Below are 20,473 nucleotides of genomic sequence, written 5' to 3'. Positions count from 1 at the left end.
CCCTAACTCTTAACTGACCAAGGTAGCAAGGTTTAGTTTACATACCGGACTTCATTTCCATTTTCCTCCGCTAGTGAATTGCGTATGCAACAGGCCTAAAATCGAAAAATGAAATATTTCCAACAATGAGTGGTATATTATGCTAGTTTATTACATTATTTAAAAAAAATATTTTAAAACTTTTTAATTCTACATTTAAGAATTTTGAACTCTTTCTCATATTTAAAGACTGTAGATGTAATGACCTGTGGATGCCGATGTTGGGCTTAAACTTCGTTTCTGGCCAAGTCATTGATTATTTTTTAACCAAACATTTTTACACTACAATCAATCGAAAATTTGATCAATTTTTAATGAAACGGTCCTTTATTTTTTGAAATAGAAATAAATTACTCTTCAAACACGGATTTTTGGCCTGCTCTATAGGTGTGCTGTTGGCGGATAATGTCAACTAGAAAATATCGGTTCTATACTGAGGATGATTGTATAGTCATATAATAACAAGTGACGTTGCGGATTAACCTATTTTTGGATGTTTGTCCGAAACTGTTGTTGTAATTTACAGTCGTGCCATAAATCGTTGAAAATTTTCTCATTTCATGCTGTTGAGTCGTGATATAACTTTCCATCGATTCATCATTTGTTGGCTTCTGTGTTCCTTTCGTTGAGCATTCTAAAGTATTTCATTTTCACTCATCATGTTAGTGAATGTAGCTTCCTTGTTGGAATTTGTGATCTTTATCAATGCTGAGTTGATGATTTCTTTGAAGATAAACCTGATTTAAAAAGTGAATAATATTTTGAATCGAAAACATGAGTCGCACCATCGGGATTTTCACGGAATCTTCAGATAGGAATCCAGAAATAGAGCTTTGCAGACTTTGTAGGGAGAAACATGATTGTTATTACAGCATATTCACTTCGAATGTAGCATGCAAAATAACTGTGAGGGATGCCCTACATGATTTAGTTGGTTTACATGTAAGTGGCACATTAAATGTTATCGATTTTCTTTACAATGGTGCTTACTTCATTTTATGTTTTAATTCCGAACTCTAATTGATGTGTAACTTGTTTATTAACATCTCAGGTTGCTGTGGGAGATGGCCTGCCCACTACCATGTGTCCACTGTGTTTGAAGAAACTTACGGAATTCAGTGTTTTCAAAAAGATTTGTTTAGAATCAAACTCTATTCTGAGAAAAAGTTTACCGAGAAGTTGCTTCAGGGTGAGTACTCATCGTGTTTTCTTATTTGAAGACTGGTGTAGTATAAGTATTGCAGAGTTAAAGGTGAAACTCTGGTTTATGTCGACAACGGTAGGAATCAAGAAAGACACATTTTTCGAAACGGTTTACGGAGAAATGTAACAAGTCCAATTTCCCATACATGGTGTTACAGTGGCGACGATTGAAGACATTTTGTCTTCTGGTAAAATTAAGTGTGTGCCAAACTACTATGAAGTTTGTCATTGCGTTGTCAAATAAAGTCACAGTTGCACGTGAATAACCTTTCATTAGCTCGGGGCCTCTTTCTTACCTTTAACTATGATCTCATGAGGCTATGGTTATGTATGACTAAAAATATCTTTGCTAAGTATCGGAAATTGATTGTTTATTTTCAAGTCATCTTGTATGAATAGTTGGTGGTTACAATGAAGGTAAGATTGGCAAAGTATTAGATATTAATTTTAGTGCGGAAAGATTAACCCATAAAACGTTTTCATCCATAATGTAAAATTAGAAAGAAAATTAGGAATTTTGATTTGGTATATCTTTTCTGTATTTGTTAAGTTTGTTTTTATTTACTATATTCTAATTTTGGAATATCATTTTTATATTTGCATCAACCTTGATAATTTAAATCTTAGCATATTTGGCTAGAACCATTTCTATTAGTGCCTTCAATAAAATTGTTTGCATTTGTACTTATAAAAACATAATTGCTGTGTGATTGGTTTCGCACGTTCTAAGAATAGTAATAACAGGGTAATTTAAAAAACCGTTTCATGAAACAGTTTTGGAACAGAGGATGATATTGAGGTCTGCTTTCTTTCTGCATAAATATTACACCCTTTATTCTCTTCCAGAGTTTATCTTTGAGTATTAACTAGAGGTAAGAGAACATAACAAATACATTGAAAACATACTCCAATTATTATATCCATGATTCTACTGTTGAGAAAAGAATAAATAGTGATTTTAGCCTTTAAACAGCTACTACTACAAAAATGATGATTGCAGAAGCAAATTGAGTGCAAGAATAAGAAACTTGATTGATTCATTTTCTTAGCTGCAAAAAATTGAATCTTCAGTCTCTCTTTTGATTTCTCGTGATTTGAAAAAAAGGGAAAAATGATACATCTGAATAATCTCCATTCTCTGTCATGTATTTTGCTGTGGAAGGGCAGCTTCCATGGTCCCCAAGATATTTAGAAAAGACACTGCCTGTACTTGGAATATCAGGGATCTTCCTGTTTAATTTTTTTCAGTTTGCGCTGAAGTTTTTCAGTATTTGATTAGCAGGCATGCAGAGACCAGGCTATATTTTATATGATAGCAGAGGCAATATGTGTAACACACTTCTTTGCAATGCTTAGAGTATTCCATATATGTGTTTTTAAAGAGATAAAGGTTTATCCCTGTTACTTTTTCTGCAGAGTTTTGAAGCAGGAGGGGCAGATGATGAGGAGTCAGAGCCTTGTGTGGAGACTAAGGACTGCATTCAAGATGCCATTGAAAACACTTCAGAGTTCACATGCTCAGCCCAAATGACTGAAGTATACATTCCTGTGCCAGACTGCTTATTGCCCAGGGACGATAAGTTGGTAAGTTATATTCTCATTCACAGTGAAAAATGAATCTAATCACCTTCAGTTTTGCAAATTTCTCGGTTGTATGAGGAATGAGGGTGTGTCTGCTATAACATTAAGTATTTTGTGGGAATTCACTGGCATAATGGAACCTTCAGGTGTTGTTCTTTCTAGCAGTGACACATGAGGCAGGAAGTGGAACCACACAAATATTTTCATGCTATTCAATAGTGGTTGTACAGCATTGATATTATGTTGACAGAAATGTCTCTTATCCCATGGAGTGTTATTTAGGATACCCTTGTCAAATCTCTGTTCAAGCCATTAGTGGTGGCTATTACAATTGTGGATCCGTTTTGTTAGCCTAGGTGAAGAAATGATTAAGACAATTCAATGTACAGTGGAACCTCGATGTATCGTTCCCACTGTTGTGCCCTTAGTGTAATTGGCCAATAATCCCATTCTAACCATGTGACGTTGGTGATGTACCTCACTAGTTGAGCGTTTATATGCTGGAGTTTGATCTGTGAGTGGCAAGAATCTCATGAGTATTTTGCTCAGCTGGAGTGGTCTCACTTAAACGAGGAGTTTTCATTATCGAATGAGGAAATTGTTGTTCTTCCTTTATTTAGTGACGCCCATTATTCTCTTCTAGTTTCATGTGAAAGATGAGAGTGAAGACCCTCTGAGTGAAGGGAACTCTCCTGTGCCGCTCATGTCAGATCCAGCTGCAATAACAAGTGATTCCGTAGACCCATTGGCCACTGATGACCTTGTGAGTGTACTTTTGCCAAGTGTAATTTAATTTTTCTACAGCACAATGTCATACCTCTCTGCATAATTTATTAATACTTTTCATCTGAAACGTACTGCATTTTGCCTTGCCTGTTCAGTCATGAACAACTACAGAAGAGCTTTCATGTTTGAATCATTTAAATTAAATGTAAATAACATATTTTTTGGATTTTGCCAAACTGACTGCTCACTGAGCAAGTAAGCTCTCTGTCATCTCGGCACTAAGCAGTCATTTGTTATGTGATCATACAAACACAGTTTCATTTCAGTTTACTATGGAGTGGAAGGGAGGATGTTAGGAATTGAGAGTTAAACTGAGTACTATATAATTAGGTGCACTGAAACAGATTGATCGTGACATCATGATGTAGCTGCTAGCTACATTGCACTACATAACTCACATTCCTTATGAGAGATTGATGTTCACAGGAATCTGATTGTTGAAGATTTGGATTTTGTGATGAAAATGAAGAGGAATTTACTGTGGGGACGAGGGATATGTTAGACCTTCTTTATCATTTTCGAATTGAGAGTTGGGCATCGGTGATGCAAGTCGATTGCCAAAAGATTAGTGATGTTAACACTTTCAATGCTGACCATGTAAAACTCAAAATCATCCCCCTGTGCGGCTTCCATTTTTTTTCCTTCCTGTCAACTGCACAGCGGGATAGACATGTGAAGCAGGTGCACAGGGTCTGCTTTTTCCCCACGCCACCGTTTTCTTTCAATTTTTTGTGTGCGATGTGTCCAAAAAAATACAAGGAAAATGAATTTGCAATGTTCTACTGGTATTGCCATTGATATTTTGCCACTGCCATAGGAAATTTTTGGTTTAGATGGTCATACACTCATGCCTTGTATAGCGCAATTTCGATATAGCGCAGATTTGTAACTCGGGGAAACATCGTAATGCAGTGTAGCTTAATCAAAAAACTTTATCACTTCAATGATAAAATGTGAACTTGCGCTTAGTACACACGAAAGTGAAAAATTTCAATTTTGTTAATACTTTTGCTTTCCTCAAATCTTCTTTGTTTACATTTTAATGGAAGTCAATTGCTGTGCAATGTCCAAAAGCATTACTTGACATTGGGTCTAGATAGTCGGCTTACCGAAGTAATTTATCTCCTCTCCTTAACAGAATGATAATAGTTAATTTAGATCAATAGTTATGCATGGAGCTAGTGGAAATGAGTTTTTTTTAAGCAATACGGTATGAGACATAATTTTTGCCATCATAGGTTATCAGGCGATTGACTTCCAGGTAGAGGGTCTATGCTAAAGCCTTTGAGGTCATCGGTATTCACACGGGAGAAATGGAGTGTTGGCCGAGTTGCGTATGAATATTATCAACACATAAAGGGCCTGCTTTAGTCTCAAACACAATGGCATCATTCCCTCCCAGCAGTCGTAGGCCCTCTGTGTCACAGGAATACAGTGCTGCAGTAGGTGATTTTGATAGAGCCATACAGAAGGAAAACCAAGAGAAAAATGGCCAAAAATAGGAATGCATGTAGAAAAATCAAGAAGTTATCAAGAAAAACCATTAACCTAGAAGAGAAATTGAAACAGGTCAATGGCTTTGAAAATGGAGACCATCAAAGCAATATTGCATGGAAGTTCAAACTCACGATTATCTCCTAACTGTTCGGCAGCTGTAAATTTTGAAGCCACCATTTATAAATATGTTCCATACCTAGAATCTGATGCATTGTTTCCTTACCTCTATATTTGTATTCTCAGCTTTGAGTAGGACATTCTGTTTTGTAGAATGCTCCCTGTGCCTTTACTATTCCAATGTCTATTTCGTTCTTGCTTCATCCATCACTGGTAGCTGGACTTCCTGTGGCTTATCAATGAACTGGTCACTCTGCTTTGTGTAGCTTAGCATATCAGTCTGTCTGTAAGGTTATGAAACATGAAAATCGCATATTATTGAAGCCATGGTAAGTAGTGTATTTATACTTGAAAGTGGTGATGTTATCATCAATATTTTATATTTTATCACGGATATATTCCTTTTCCACCTGAAACAACTTCACGTGTTTGAAAGCACTGTCTTATACTTTTTGAGCAAATACTTTGTTAATGGTTCAGTTATTTCCATGACAACTAATGATATTCTACTTAAATTGCATTGCAAATATTTATTTAGTCCCTTGATGTAAAAATACCTCAAGATAACACCACTATGAGTAGGGATAGGAATTTTTGGTGGTTTGAGAGGGAGAAAAGCAGTACTTTGAAATTGGAAATCAGGTTCTTTCAAATAGACATTTCGGTGTTTTCTCAAAAACTGCAAGTTTAAATATATATATACATTAGTTTTTATTTCAAAACCTAGAAAAGGGTCAGTACCATAGTTTAACCAAATATATCTCGGTTATGTGACACTTCCCTTATAGCTGTGTTATGACTGCAGACAATCACCTCAGTGGCGGAACCGGGAAATTCCATCTAAGTTGCAAAGTAAGCTGTAATACCTGTCTGTAATGAAATGGGGAAAGTGATACGTATAAATATTGTATGCTGTTTTGTGTGGTTAGTAAGCATTAATTCTTTCTAATATGTTAATTTCAATCTAAATTACTTCTTTTACAAATTCCACTGGATCTAGAATAACATAGGTAATACTGTAGAGTCAAATCAAGCCACCAGGATAACTGAGAGTCAATGCCACTCAACATTTTGTATACTAACACAACATGATCTACTAGATTTTGTTTGTTTCAGCCTTCAAAGTATACTTCAATTAAAAGTTCTAGATTCTCTTCAGCTTAATGATGATGCTTATCACCCAACACTCTTGTGTATGTAGAAAAGAACCGTTCACATTCGACATTTACACAAGAAATCCGAATCGATTTCATCAAAGCTTCACTAAATGTTAGAAATGTTTGTGACATCCCTAGCAATACTGCTGTAATATCTACCTTTAGCTTTCCACTTGCAGGATTCTTCACAAAAGATTTCAGTTCTTTGTAACATCGCATTACACCAATATCATCCAGTTTGGAACACAAACGTATTCTCTTAATTTTCTGCTCAAGTTCTTCAGTGATAATCATTTGTACTAGATCAGCCGGGTCAAATACATAGATATACTTACAAAACTGTTTAGGGGGATCAATAGCCTGAAACTCCAGTAGCTTGGTTACAGCATGGGAAGCTGCACTGGACAGGACTGCACTCACTTTGCCCCTACTGACTGCCCTTCCACAATCCTCTAGCAGTTTAATAATATTGCTCCCGTAACTCCCTCATACAATGAGTTCAAGTGCTTGCTGAATTTCCCTTAGCTGCCCATCTAGAATAGGTACAGCTGGCTGTGAGTGTCCCTCCAGAAATGTGATCATTTCAACAATGTGTTTGCCATGTTCTGTGATGAACATAGCCTGTATTTGGATTTATTCCTAGTCTTCTTCTGAAATACTATGAGGAAAATCAACCCATCATTGTCACGTGTCATGTCCTCACTGTGCATAAACCCTACAATGACCTTTTGCATGTGTTGCGAGATATGCCACTGATTTATACCAGGAGCTTCACCTGGTTAAAAATGGCTGAGGAAATAGTGGCACTTGCTTTTAAGGGTAGGCTGTATTCAAATATGTTTTCTATAAAGGTGCTTCCTTTTTCATGTGTTTAGGAATGCCATCTTCTCTTTGGATACTGCTTGATGCAAAATATGCAGATATTTCCCTAGAGTATACAGTACTAAATTAAGTTCATGGGCCCAGGACTGAATTATCAGAACATTGTCTGACAACAAATCCTCCATTGTATGAAAACATTTTGTCATGTAGCGAGCAGAGTCGGACACTAATAATGTTACATTATCGGGTGGTATTTCATTCTTCTTCAGTGTGTCTAAAATTGCTCTTGAGCATGTTTTTGAATTAGCTGTTTAGTTTTCCTATTACTATGGAAAGGATTAGAATGCCTTGACTGAATTTACAAAAGGCTGCTGTAATGGTATGCTTGCCATCAACGAATTCATTCAAAAATAATTAACAGTAGCGGGTGTAACTTTGTGGAAATCCATAATCGCAGGAATAAAAGGATCAACAACTTTGCTATTTTCACATGGTAATTAATAGGGACCGACCATGATTTCGTTACAGCGACCTTGATAATTTTACGATGCAACGAAACCATGGTTGGTCTCAATAAATCACCATGTGGAAATAGGAAAGTTGTTGATCCTTCTATTCCTGTTATTCAAAAATGACTTCATGTGCTCATTTTCCAATTTGTAGAGAAGAATGTCAGCTTTGAGAAAGTTTCATACTACCCACTTTCCAAAATGATGAGCAATTTGGTTTTTCATGGCAGCAGTTGATGCAGATAGAGATTGATGTTTGTAACTCTTAAGAATATCCATACTTACCAAATTTTGCAGCAGTTAGATGCTTCGAAGATTTCCAATGTTTTTCAATCGAGTCTTTCCTTTCCCAAGCTACCTGACAATTGCAGAATTTGAACAGTACCATACTTTTATCGATACAATAAAATCCATCTATTTGATACGGAAAAGCCCTGTCCCTTTTCATAATTTTTCATGCGGCACTACAATAACTTGTCAAAATAACTAGAATGTCTGACACACCAGCAGCAATACTTAACAATGGACACTGGAAAAACAATTATTTGACAGATATAGCTAAAATGTAGAGATCCAAACAACAGGTATTCAGGCACGTGCAGTCCATGGGTGCATTCATCAGGCTAGCGCCGGGCTAGCGGACAGTTCTAATCAGGATTTACCACTGAAATCTGATTTTAATGCTCACGGAGTGACAACAGTTCTAGGGGCATGCTTCAGATTCCTCTACTAATATAATATTCCATTGGTGATGTTGATAAGAAAAAATTGCATAAATTGCTCTTCTATTGTTCAACTCAGAGAGCAAATATACGGTTATTCCCTCCCGAGTAAGGATGGGAGATAGCCATATATTTTGCCACTGCCTCGTATTGCAGCAAATCGAAAACACGCGATGCCATCCTCCCGGGATTGTATCGTAACATTAGTTATGCTCTTAGGAACTGTACTCGTCCACATACCTAAGGAATACTCGCACTTGTGTTAATTTTAATTGAATTGAAATCATTCTGTGTAATGTAATGCTTGTTCCTGTGTTTGAAATTATAGTTTCAAAAATTTCTCCAAAAAAATAAAAATTCGTATTTTGGGACACAATTTGTGACATTTCCTGAGTTCAAAACTCTTATGCCCAGTCACTTTGGTGTACTTTGTAACGTCTTACCTCTACCAGGACACTTTGTGTCTAAATCTGCAAAATTCATGATGGCGAAATTTTCCCATCCCTACTTATCAGTTGTCCATGCAGAGTAAATGAACCTTCATATTTTCTCATTGAAGCTATGCAAGCTCTGTTCTATAAAGAGTTTATCTACAGATTTCTCTTTTTTGTAAACTCAGAATGGCCTTCTGTTACATCTTGTCTGAGTAAGTTTAATTTATCTTTCAAAATGTTTGATGTCTCTAAACTGAATTACAAACCAAAATATACACTAAATTTATCCTCCATTTTTGACCCTATTTCCATGAATGTATGGTATTACCTATAAGCTCTGGATTCTTATGCAAAGTTCTTTCGTAAAATAAGTTACAGTTACGAATAAGATTTTATCTGGAGTTCCGCATCTCCAGAAACGATTGGCCTGTGGATCATCAGGTGGCTTTTGCATGGATTTTGCGATGAAAATAAGAAGTAATAGGAATAAAGTTAAGTGATAATTTTAACAAAATAAGTATAAATGTTATAAATTCCTAACATTAATTACCTTGAGGTGGCTTGCAGGGTAGTATGAAGAATATATACATTTAAAACTAACTTTTATTTTATTCGTATGAGGAATTCTCATAATTTTTTCCATTTTTCTGTATCTCAATGATGATGATTGGGGTTTATGTTGCAGCCCAATACCTTAACTGCTTCCCAAGGCGAAAAGGGGGAAGCTCAGGGCACAGGAGCCACGGTGGCAGACCGGGACTGGACGCTGGTCAGGGCAAAGGAGGAACCATCTCCCGAGGAGAGTGCCCAGGTATGTGTGGAGTTATTGCTATGGAATTTGATGAATTGTTGGAGGAGATTTTGGGCAGAAATGTTAATCTAGGAAAACGCTAGGACATTTAGATTTTTACACAGCTTTAAAGGTAACCCGTTTGATTGAAAGTTGCTAATTAATCGAATAAGTTTTCTTATCTTAAAAAAGTTTTTTTTTCTTTTCATGTTGTACATTTGTATTGTAGTTTTCTTGCCTTATAAAATCCTGGGACGGATAAACTAAACCTTATTGGCCCTCCAGTGGGGACTTGGGGCTCCTTGGTGGCCCATAGTGTTTCATGTGTTTGCTCTTTTTCACATGATGACATAAATTACCTGTGATTGTCAGGAGCTACCCATTATTTTGGTGTCAAATGCCTCACATAGATGCTTGTTATTAACCTGCACATGGTTGGCGTTTAATAGCACACAAAAGGAAGTTGGCATGTATTGGCCTCGAGCTAACAGTGTTTGGCATGTTTATACTACTTTTATTGGTACCTCAACAAGTGGCCTACTTGCTTGCCTTCATTGCAAGGGGGTGAGGTGCAAACGATCTAAAGCTCTAGCTTTACAAGTGAACTAGCTCAACTTTTTTCCCTGTGGTGAGTGACAGAGCGGTACTCCTGCAACGCAAGAGTGTGGATTCGCAGTGGTACATGTTTATTGGAAGTATAGTGGCCCTTCTTCAAATTCCTTTCATCTTATGTAGGCTGAGGCACAAGTATTTACAGACAGTGTAACCTATTTGATTCAAAGTTACTTATAACTGGAACAAGTACATATTCTTATCTGAAAGTAAGTCATACTTTCCTCTTTATTTTGTATTTAATTGTTGTTGTTTTCTTGCCTCATATTTTTCTATGTTAAATCTTGGTAGCAATAAAGCAAATATCAATATGATATTTATTTTACTATAAAATATCCTGCGACCAATAAATCATGCCTCATGAAGATGTTTATTTTACAACATGAAATCCCAGGACTGATAATTCATTGCTCATTAAGAAAATCAGGTCTCACATTTCAATCAAACTCTGTAGTGTTGTAGTTCATTGGGAGCTGTCCACAAATCTCCTCCCATATTAGGTTATATAACCAATGGTTTTAAAAGTGGAATGCAGTTCAACATTTATATACCTAATATATTCCCATAGAAATGGTCTCCCTTCAAGTAGGAGCGGTAGCCCAGTGTTAATGTCCTAGGTTTGATGTTTACATGTAGCACTTTTCAAAATTTGTTTCTACTTTTCATTTTACAAATGTCAGCTGTTCATCATTATCTCCATAATTTTCACTAAAAATTTTACGAGGGGTGTTTTTAAAGTAAGTACCGTTTTGTCACAAAAAAACAACAAGTAAATTATTTTTTTCAAAATTAATTTATTCACTTCTAAGGCCATAAATTACTCTACATATCTACATGATTTCCTTTATTATTGAGGCATTTGTCGTATCTTGGGACCAGCTTTTGTATGCCATCGTCAAAGAAGCTTGCCGCCTGATTAGACAACCACTGCTTCACGGTCGTTTTCACTTCGTCATCATCGGAATGGTGCTGTCCTGCCATTAAGGGTGTGTTGCTAGTCGATTTTTTGACTTGCAGCGACGCAATAAATGCAGCAGCGTACTGTGCGACTGTACAAAAAATGCACTGCACTGTTCAATACAAAAGGCATGGCATGCTGAGTGCATATGTCGTTTTGCTCCATGATAATGCCCGTCCACACACAGCAAATCAAACTCAAGACCTTATCACTTCTTTAGGCTGGGAACAATTAAACCACCCTCCTTACAGTCCCATTCTAGTGCTGAGCAAACATTTGTTTATGCACTTGAAGAAGCATCTGGCGGATCAGCACCATTCCGATGATGAAGTGAAAACGACCGTGAAGCAGTGGTTGTCTAATCAGGCGACAAGCGTGTTTAACAATGGCATACAAAAGCTGGTCCCAAGATACGATAAATGCCTCAAAAGCATTGGGAATTATGTAGAAAAGTAAAGTGTGGCCTTTCAAGTGAATAAATTATTTTTGAAAAAAAATTTACTTCTTGTTTTTTTATGTCAAAATGGTAGTTACTTTAAAAACGCCCCTCGTAGTTTTCTATGTGGAAATCTTTTTTCTGCAATCCAGTGTCAGATTTTATCCCATTTTTTCATTTAGAAGCCCAGTTTCCATTATGTAATTTCAGTTCATTCATTGCCAAAGAAACCTTAGTTATTACATGGTATCACATGAACTAAATTGCATCCATTGCAGAGCTATCTAATGCAGATAATATCACAATGCAGGCGGAACATAAATCAAAGACCGTTTACATGTTGAAAAATATGGAATAATAATTAATTTCCTGAAGTGTTGAAAATATTTTTATTTTGTAAGGAAAAATTTGTGAGGAATTCCAAATTTTGATATAATGTGATGTATAAAAAAGTTTAAATCAATCCTTTCAAAAAAAGTCCTGAATCTCTTTTCGTGCATGATTAATATCTTGATGATTACTTCCAGCATACTTTAAGTGAGGATGGGGACCCATTTGAGAGTTCAGCTACTGCCCATGAGTCTGCATTTGGTGAGTACTGGTACGGGTTGCAAAAAACTCTATACTTGGTGGGATTGATGTTAATGTGGAGGATATACAAGTAAATGCTTTTATTTAGCCAACTTTTACTGTGACTAGAGCAATTATTGAAAATTTGACAGTGTCCCATAAGTCCACAATGGAAGCCATGGATGAGTGCTTTTAAGGGCCTCAAATAGTTGCATACAAGTAAGGCTTAGGTCACTTTCAGATGGCGCGGTGCTGTTCTTTAATATAATGTAATGTCCCTACCGATGCCTTCATACCAGTCAAATCATGCGGTGTTCTCCACTGCGCCCATCTCTAACCGGCCAGGCACTGCAGCATCAACAGCGTCAACTGGTCGTGAAACTCAGACCGCTTTCAGATGAGAAAACTCTAGATTTCCTTGTGCCATGCGGAGAATGTAGGAATGTGGAAAGTGGTCTCTTCTGAAATCGGCCTTATTGTGACTGATTCTGAAGGATGAAGAACCTGAATTAGTCATCCATCCATATTTCCTGTTTTCTTTATTTTAAGTGGTAATTGGATAGGGGAGAAGTTTTATATTTACTTACTTTTTTGTAGTCATTTGAATCGTTTTTAATGGTCTTCCCTAACAAAATATTTTTGTTTCACTGAAATTTTTGGGTATGTAAATGAGCAATGGCTAAGAATTTTTTCTTTTTTTCTCTATTTGGCATTTTAGACTGTTAAAGAGTCATATTAAATGAATAAAAAGAATGCTGCCTTGCTTCAACCAAACTTGGAGACTAGTTCATTGAAAGAAAAAAATTTACTCGTAGTAGCCACACACCTTTTTTCTAGAAAAGCCGGTGAAAAGCGGTGCGAATCCTCAAAATTATATACCCAAAGAGCCAGAATGGAGCATTTTGTTTGAGAATTGAGTATGAAAAGTAAATTTCAGGGTTCATTGAAAATGTAAGCATGGAATTTGGTCAAATGAGGGCAAAAATTGGCTTTGCTTTTGGACCATTTTGAATTCGTGGGAAAATTAGCAAAAATCTTTTAAATGAGTGCATTCCTATTCACCATTTTGTCCTTGGGATTAGCAATGGTGCTTTGTTAGGCTTTACTGACTACTAGGCATGAAGCTTCCTTGGAGGAGAAAATATGGTTGACATAATATTAAATTGAGAGGTATGCTCCAGAAATGAAATCAGTATGGCTAAGAAACAGCCGAATTCTTGATATCAATCAAATAATTCTACATTCAATCTGCATAATAACCTGAAAGAGCTGTGGTAGGGGGTGTTAGGACTTCCGCTGTTCTTACATAAAAAGGATATGCTCTATGGGAATTAGGTTTAGCATTTATGAAAATCCTTAACGGCTCGGGGGTAAAAATTCCCATATCTACCCGTTTCACAAAACAACTCTTTTAATTTATCGCTTCTATCGGACCTGGAAATATAGTGGGGCTCTAGTATTTTGTCCTCCATGTCGCTCTTAAAGAAATCCATTCTCAACTGTTCAAGAAATTTAAGCCTAGCATGCAGCCTTCGAGTCTCCAGTGGTTCCCAGTCCAATTCGCATAACATCTGGGTAATGCTTTCTGTACGAAGGTAGCGGTTTTTGACGAACCACACAGCCTTCCTTGGTATTTTTTTCAGTTCGCTGATTAAGTCTTTCTTTGCTGGATCCCATACGCTCGTTGCATTATCGAGGTGCGGTCGGATGAGTGCAAAATAGCACCTTTCTTTTACTTTCTCATCTGAAAATCTTCCCACAATACGCTTGACAAATCATAATTTCTTCAGGGCTATGCCGCAAGTATTTCTTATGTGTGTTCCCCACAATAGGTTCCAGGTTATCGTTTCTCCCATGTACTTCACTTTGAATGTTGCCTCTATGTTAATACCATCCACTGCATAAACATGGTTGTAGATGCACGAGTTCAGCAAGAAATGTACCGTCATATATTTTCTCAGATTAAGTTCAAGTCCCCTCTCTTGGCTCCACAAATTAACCTTGTTTCAGTCCAATGATAGAATTTCATAGTCAGAGTGATCACTAATTTCGCGATAGATGACAGGGTCGTCAGCAAGTAAACGTGTTATACTGCTAATGCGGGAGCAGAGTTCATCAATGTATATAATGAACAGCAGGGAGGAAAAATCTATTATTCCCTTAGCCTAAATAATTGCTGAAAGAGAAAGGCCTGCACGTTAGTGCAAAAAAAAAGAAATAAGTGGTGAATTCGGAGAGAAATTTTACCTTGCAAAAGCAGAGCAGGGAATTCATCTCTCTTTAGTTCCCAGAATAATTGACGATAGTGTAATACTGACCCAAAATAATAAATTAGTCCTTGTTCTTTATAAAATGCTTTATGATTCTGCCATTGATGCTGAAAGGGATAGCCAAAATAAATCTGATATGCTCACATCCTACAACAACTAAAATTGACGTTGATGTAGTGGACGTCCAATTCTGTGCAAAATCTACACTGGAGGACGTAATACATGATGGCAGCCTTCGGTCATTTTTTTTACTAATTATTGAAAATTTCTGCTTCCTTTGCCCTTGGCATTTTAAAGGTTCATTAAATATCTTCTCAAGTTATTAGGAGTGGTTTTCTGCTGAATAAAGCTTGGGAAATGATTAAACTGCATATAAAGAGAAAGAGTGGAAACGCTACAATCCCAACAAATAATAGCTCAGGCATGCGTGCCATACTTGGAATATCTGCCCCCGGTGCCGCTCCAAACCATAGCCTATTTCATGACAGTTCGGTATATTTCACTCAAGGGAGTTTCTTTTGTCTGTTTGTTCATTGCTTTTATCTTTAAATTTTTTATTACCTCTATGAAAACTAATCCATGAAAAATTCAAAATAAATTTTCTTGATACTCATATACCACAAAATTTATTGTTATTGCCATTGTTAGGAACCTTTTTAATTTAGAAAATATTCACCAATCATTAAATATTCGATATAAAAGAAAAATATTTTTCCCTTTTTTAAGGACCAATTCTGAAAGGGGTCTAATTTTATTCTTTTTCTGCAATTGGAAGTTATATGTGTGGTGCGTATGTTTGTGCTTAATTATTTGTATACGTTTCATTTTAATCCATGATTTAGTCTTTTTTGTTCTACTACACCCCTGTTGCCCTCGTCATTTTTATGCTATGTGATCTTTTCCCCTCCATTCATTTACATCGAGTCTCTATTCAAGTCCAACTTGGGCAGCTATTGTACCACCTGTTTGTGCATTTTTCCGTCCATTCAATGGATTTTATATGGAAGATGTTGTAGTCTTAAATTTCATATTTGACTGTGTTAGTTGCTATTTGAAATTTTCTTCTAGGGGTCCTGGCTGCCGAGCAAACAACATCCACTTCATATCTGCTTGCAGAAGGAAATCTAAGGAATCATTCAATTAATGAATGCATTGGTCCCATACCTTTGGTGACACAAATTGATTCCAAGGCTGGATCTTCCCATGAAGAGAGAGAGAAAAATCTGATAGATGAAGACTTGGAAAAATGTGGTGCTTCTGACTCTGATAAGATATCAAGTTGCTCAATTCCTGATGACAGACAATGCAATACCAAAGACATTGAATCACTTAAAAGCAGCAGAGGTGGACCCGCAATGGCTGTTGTTGGGGAGAGAAGTGGTTGTGATGTACCAAATACCTCGCATAACCTAAGGTTTATCAGAATAAGTAGAAATGACAGAAGTGGCTGTGAGACCATCATGGGAGGCAACAACGAGGTACTTAATTGCTTGATCGAAAATCCATGGAATAGTTACAGTTCAAACGAAGATTCATATAATTTCTTCAACTGCAGAGATGTGTTCAACAACAAAAAGGAGCTAATGAAACACATGAAAATTCATTTTGTTGCTCATAATTTTGATGCTGCAGCAGCATCATCAATCGTAGATATGTCTCTGGAAGCACATCCATCAAGCGGACATAGCAGTTCTTGCGAGCCTACCACCTCAAAGGGTTTAGAAGAGCTGGAGAGGAAAAGACTAGAGCCTATGCCAAAAGAAAATGTGCTCATGAAGGAAACTAGTGGAGGAAAAGGGGGTGAGACAAATACAAGACGATTGACGAGAAGTTTCACTCTGGAAGAGAAATCAACTTCACAAAGTTTATCTTCAAAGTCATCTAGGATTAGAAATATACGCCATTACGTGGGTCCGAGAAAGAAAGAGAGACTGTATTCATGCAGCGAGTGCACTGAGTCCTTCACTCAGAAAAGTGACCTCACCGCACACAAACTTACACACACAGGAGGGAAAACGTATTCTTGTAGCACTTGCAGGAAATCTTTCACTCATAGAGGTCATCTCAATATTCATTCGCGAATACACACGGGAGAGAAGCCTTTTATATGTAAGGTTTGCAGCAAGTCCTTCTCTAGAAAAGACGTTCTGTACGCGCACGTACGTATTCACACAGGAGAAAGGCCTTTTTCATGCAACGAGTGTGAAAAGTCTTTCTTGAAGAAGAGCGACTTAAATACACATGTACGTAGGCACGCGGGAGAGAAACCGTTTTCTTGCAACGGGTGTGAAAAGTCTTTCTCAAATAAGAGCGACTTAGTTAGACATGCACATACGCACACGGGAGTGAAACCGTTTTCGTGCTACGAGTGTGAAAAGTCTTTCTCGAATAAGAGCGGCTTAGTTGAACATGTACATACGCACACGGGAGAGAAAAATTTTCCATGCAGAATCTGCAAGAAATCTTTCACTCGGAAGAGTACTCTCAAAAGTCACGTGCGAATTCACACGGGAGAGAAGCCCTATATCTGCAAAATGTGCAGCAAGTCTTTCACCACGAGGGACAAACTTGTTACCCACACACGCACCCACACAGGAGAAAGGCCTTTTTCATGCAACGAGTGTAAAAAGTCTTTCTCGATTAAGAGCCTCTTAGTTAGACATGTACGTACGCACTCGGGAGAGAAGCCTTTTTCATGCAACGAGTGTGAAAAGTGTTTCTCGAAAAAGGACAACTTAGTTAGACATATTCGTACGCATACGGGGGAGAAACCGTATTCTTGTAGCATTTGCCGCAAGTGTTTCACTCAGAGGGGTAATCTCAAGAGTCACATGCGACAACACTCGGGAAAGGAGCCTTATATCTGCAAAATGTGCAGCAAGTCCTTCGCTAGGAAAAGTCAGCTCACCTCACACATTCGAACACACACGGGAGAGAAACCTTATTATTGTAGCATTTGCTGCAAGCATTTCACAAAGAGATGTTCTCTCGATAGTCACATGCGTTTGCATACGGAAGAGGGGCCTTAAATCATGACACGAGTGTGAAAGGTCTTTCTCGAATAAGAAGCACTTAGTGCCACATTTTCGTATACACTCGAGAGAGAAGCCTTGGTCGTGCAGAATGTGCGAAAATTCTTTTAAAGAAGAAGCTATCTGGTACGACACATGCAAAAGCACATAGGGAAGAGACCCTTTTAATGCAAAATCTACAAAAATAATCTTTCACTCAGGAGTCGTTCACTTAAGAGTCATGCGAAACAACACGTAAAAGAATCCTATTCGTGCGGTGAATTGGAATGTCTCCCTTGACAAAGAGCCTCTTAGTACATCTGTACAAAAAACGAGTTGCTTTATTTCTGCAACGTCTGCAGCCAGTCTGTCACGCCATGATGCGACCTAGTAACCCATTCGTATACACACTGAAGAAAAACCTTATCAAATGTAACATTTGTTGAAAGTGTTTTGCAGTGAGTGGTTACCTTGACAGATATTCATACATGCTCACACATGTGAGCAGCCTTGTTAACGCATAGTCCGCATCAAGTGCATTACTACAAGGAGCGGCCCTGACCACCACATGTGTAAACGTACAATTGTATTGTATTATTATTGCGTATTTTGCAATAAGTCTTTCACTGTTATTTTTTAATCTCAACTTCCACATGCGCTTAAAAGTGAGATACTCTATCCATGTTGTGTGCTTTCCGTCAGAAAAGTCACCTTTGCGCATGCAACATTTTCTCACGAACAGGATAATTCATATAAATCTTACAAATGTTATACTTAAACCTCATGCAAAGCTGCACTGAGGAGTCTAATGTTTAATTTTCGCCTGCACAACGAGAAGTGAATGATTGTATTGTGTCAATAGGGATGATGGGCCATCTACATGTTTATATGAAATGCGTGCCAAGTAATGTGATTCTGGATTTTCGTAATGAATATTGAAAGAGAGTAGTTGCAGAAAAGGGCACGCCAAGGCTATCAGATTAGGATGAAGCAGCCTACACTACACATTTTTGATTAAAGACGTCCACAATATATTTTTCCAATGTTTCTGGCTTTAAGTCTAGTCTTCATTGTCATATTCTAATTGGTTCCGAATTTTCTTAGAATTAATAATTTGTTCTTTGAATATTCTTTGTATAAATAATTATTCTTGTCCACATTTTGTGAATAATGTGATATCAGTGCACAATAAAAGGCTTATGGCCGAGTTTATTAATTTAATGAATTCAGCATGTCATTTATTTTCATTGTTAAAAGATATGCAATTTTATTCCTATTTCTCTGTTTTCACTCGCGGCTGAGCGATTCGACACGATTTGTCGGAATGCACCGTCAATAGGACAGCAAGGATAATCGCGGGCCATTAACCTTAGAACGGTGAAGTTGCGAGAAAAGGCAGTAATGGAGGTGGAAGATGTACAAACATTGGCAGAATGCAAGGGGATGTTATCGGAGGGTGGGAGAGTAAGCAGAGGGTGGGGAGTGGATGCTAGGTGGAGCTGAGCGCACTTGCAGGGTTTGGTAATGAGATAATGATTCCGAGGACACGTCGGACGCAGCCAAAAGTAGTACTACGGAGTGAGCGAGCAAGGGATTCATTTGTGTACAAACTTTGGCCGCAATCCGTTCAGCCGTCTGGAAACACATATCGGACAGATAAACGTGTATTAAAGATTACGTATAAAAAGGATTAAGCGTATCCTGACATTATCATATCGCCGAGGAATGCCATAAGTTCCTCCTACAAAGCTAGGTTCACATTTTTATATCTATAATTTATGATACTTAGTATACAAATGTGGTTAAACAATTTATCTGAGGAAAATAAAGAAAACGTCCAGTCTACTTTCTAATTTCAATACCTTTTTAGAATGAAGATATGCATTTTAGGTTAACTAGAGGTTTCCCCTTTCTCCACTCACAAAGATTACATGATGTTACATTAGAGGGCTACCTTGCATAATTTGTCACCTCCACAGATGCTATTGGGTGTTTATATTTATTTATTGCCAAGACCAACAATCTTTTTATGGATAGTTACTTACATTATGCTTACATGCCACTGTAAAATAAAATTAACGTAATTTGAAAATTAAATGTACTATACTCAAATAAAAGAATGTGGCCAAAATATTAGATCAGCCATCTTTAGATAAGCAACGAGAACTGACCCCCGTGCATGGCGTCTGATATATCGGATAATCGGATAAGATAAAAGTTATTAACATATTGAGAAAAAATTCAATAAAAATAATTTAATTACCCTGTGGGGCGACTGAAAGTTCTTTGAATGCCATATCTTACATAAATCCTTCTTAATTCGATACATTCAAGTAGTCAGCTGAAATATTACCAGCGCAGTAAAGACAGACATCCATGTCAACTTAATATAGTATCACTATTTAGCGCATGTCAATTGGAGCCCAGAAAGAAATTATATACGGAGGTTCGACGAATCGGACGCTATGCACTAATGGGTCATACCTTGGGGAACGGAAACGTTTTTAAACGGTCTGCATTGTGATAGCGGGGAGAACGTGTGTCAACATTTGACCAATTTTCTCGCCACTGGCAGCCATATCTTAAGATTTCAACGCCGTCCTTTCTGCGGTTGCTTGAACTCGGCCAAACCTATACCCTTTTTTCTGAACTGACGGCGGCTGACCGTGAGCTTGCTCGAAACCCACCCACTCTTCTAGCCAATTACAGAAGTGCGACAGAAGAAAGTGTGTAGGAGCCCGCAGTCTCTCTCCGAGCTCCGTGCAGTGCTGATCCCTCTCCAGCTCGCAGTGTTGCCAAATCTAATCCGTTGGAACCGCACAGCGTTCGTCCTAGAACCTTCCGCCGCTCCCGAAAGTACCGTTATTCCCAATGCTAGCAACGCCAGTCGGCCCGATGGAGGGGAAAAGGGAAGGGGAGGGAGGAGAAGTGGAAGGGGCAGCGCTTCTGATGGTCTATT

At 37.6% G+C, this 20,473-nt stretch overlaps 1 protein-coding gene across 1 annotated transcript; it reads left to right on the top strand.

The window, feature by feature from the left end:
- Positions 1 to 7,165: 7,165 nt before the first annotated feature.
- On the top strand, positions 7,166 to 18,790 carry LOC124173083 (zinc finger protein 157-like). Its single transcript, XM_046552596.1, has 4 exons — positions 7,166 to 7,231; positions 9,553 to 9,678; positions 12,191 to 12,254; positions 15,572 to 18,790. The coding sequence occupies exons 1-4, from the start codon at positions 7,166 to 7,168 to the stop codon at positions 17,530 to 17,532; spliced, it is 2,217 nt and encodes a 738-aa protein (XP_046408552.1). The 3' UTR covers positions 17,533 to 18,790.
- Positions 18,791 to 20,473: the final 1,683 nt, after the last annotated feature.

This window comes from Ischnura elegans (genome assembly GCF_921293095.1).
Source record: "Ischnura elegans chromosome 13 unlocalized genomic scaffold, ioIscEleg1.1 SUPER_13_unloc_4, whole genome shotgun sequence".
Taxonomy (NCBI): domain Eukaryota; kingdom Metazoa; phylum Arthropoda; class Insecta; order Odonata; family Coenagrionidae; genus Ischnura; species Ischnura elegans.
This window is presented reverse-complemented; position numbering and strand designations above follow the sequence as displayed.

What these genes read in the sequence shown, in the direction of transcription:
- LOC124173083 (XM_046552596.1), top strand. Translation starts at nt 7,166, where the DNA reads ATGGCTGAGGAAATAGTGGCACTTGCTTTTAAGGGTAGGCTGTATTCA. An exon ending in CTCCCGAGGAGAGTGCCCAG is followed by an intron (nt 9,679 to 12,190) that starts GTATGTGTGGAG and finishes GATTACTTCCAG; the next exon opens with CATACTTTAAGTGAGGATGG. An exon ending in TGCCCATGAGTCTGCATTTG is followed by an intron (nt 12,255 to 15,571) that starts GTGAGTACTGGT and finishes ATTTTCTTCTAG; the next exon opens with GGGTCCTGGCTGCCGAGCAA.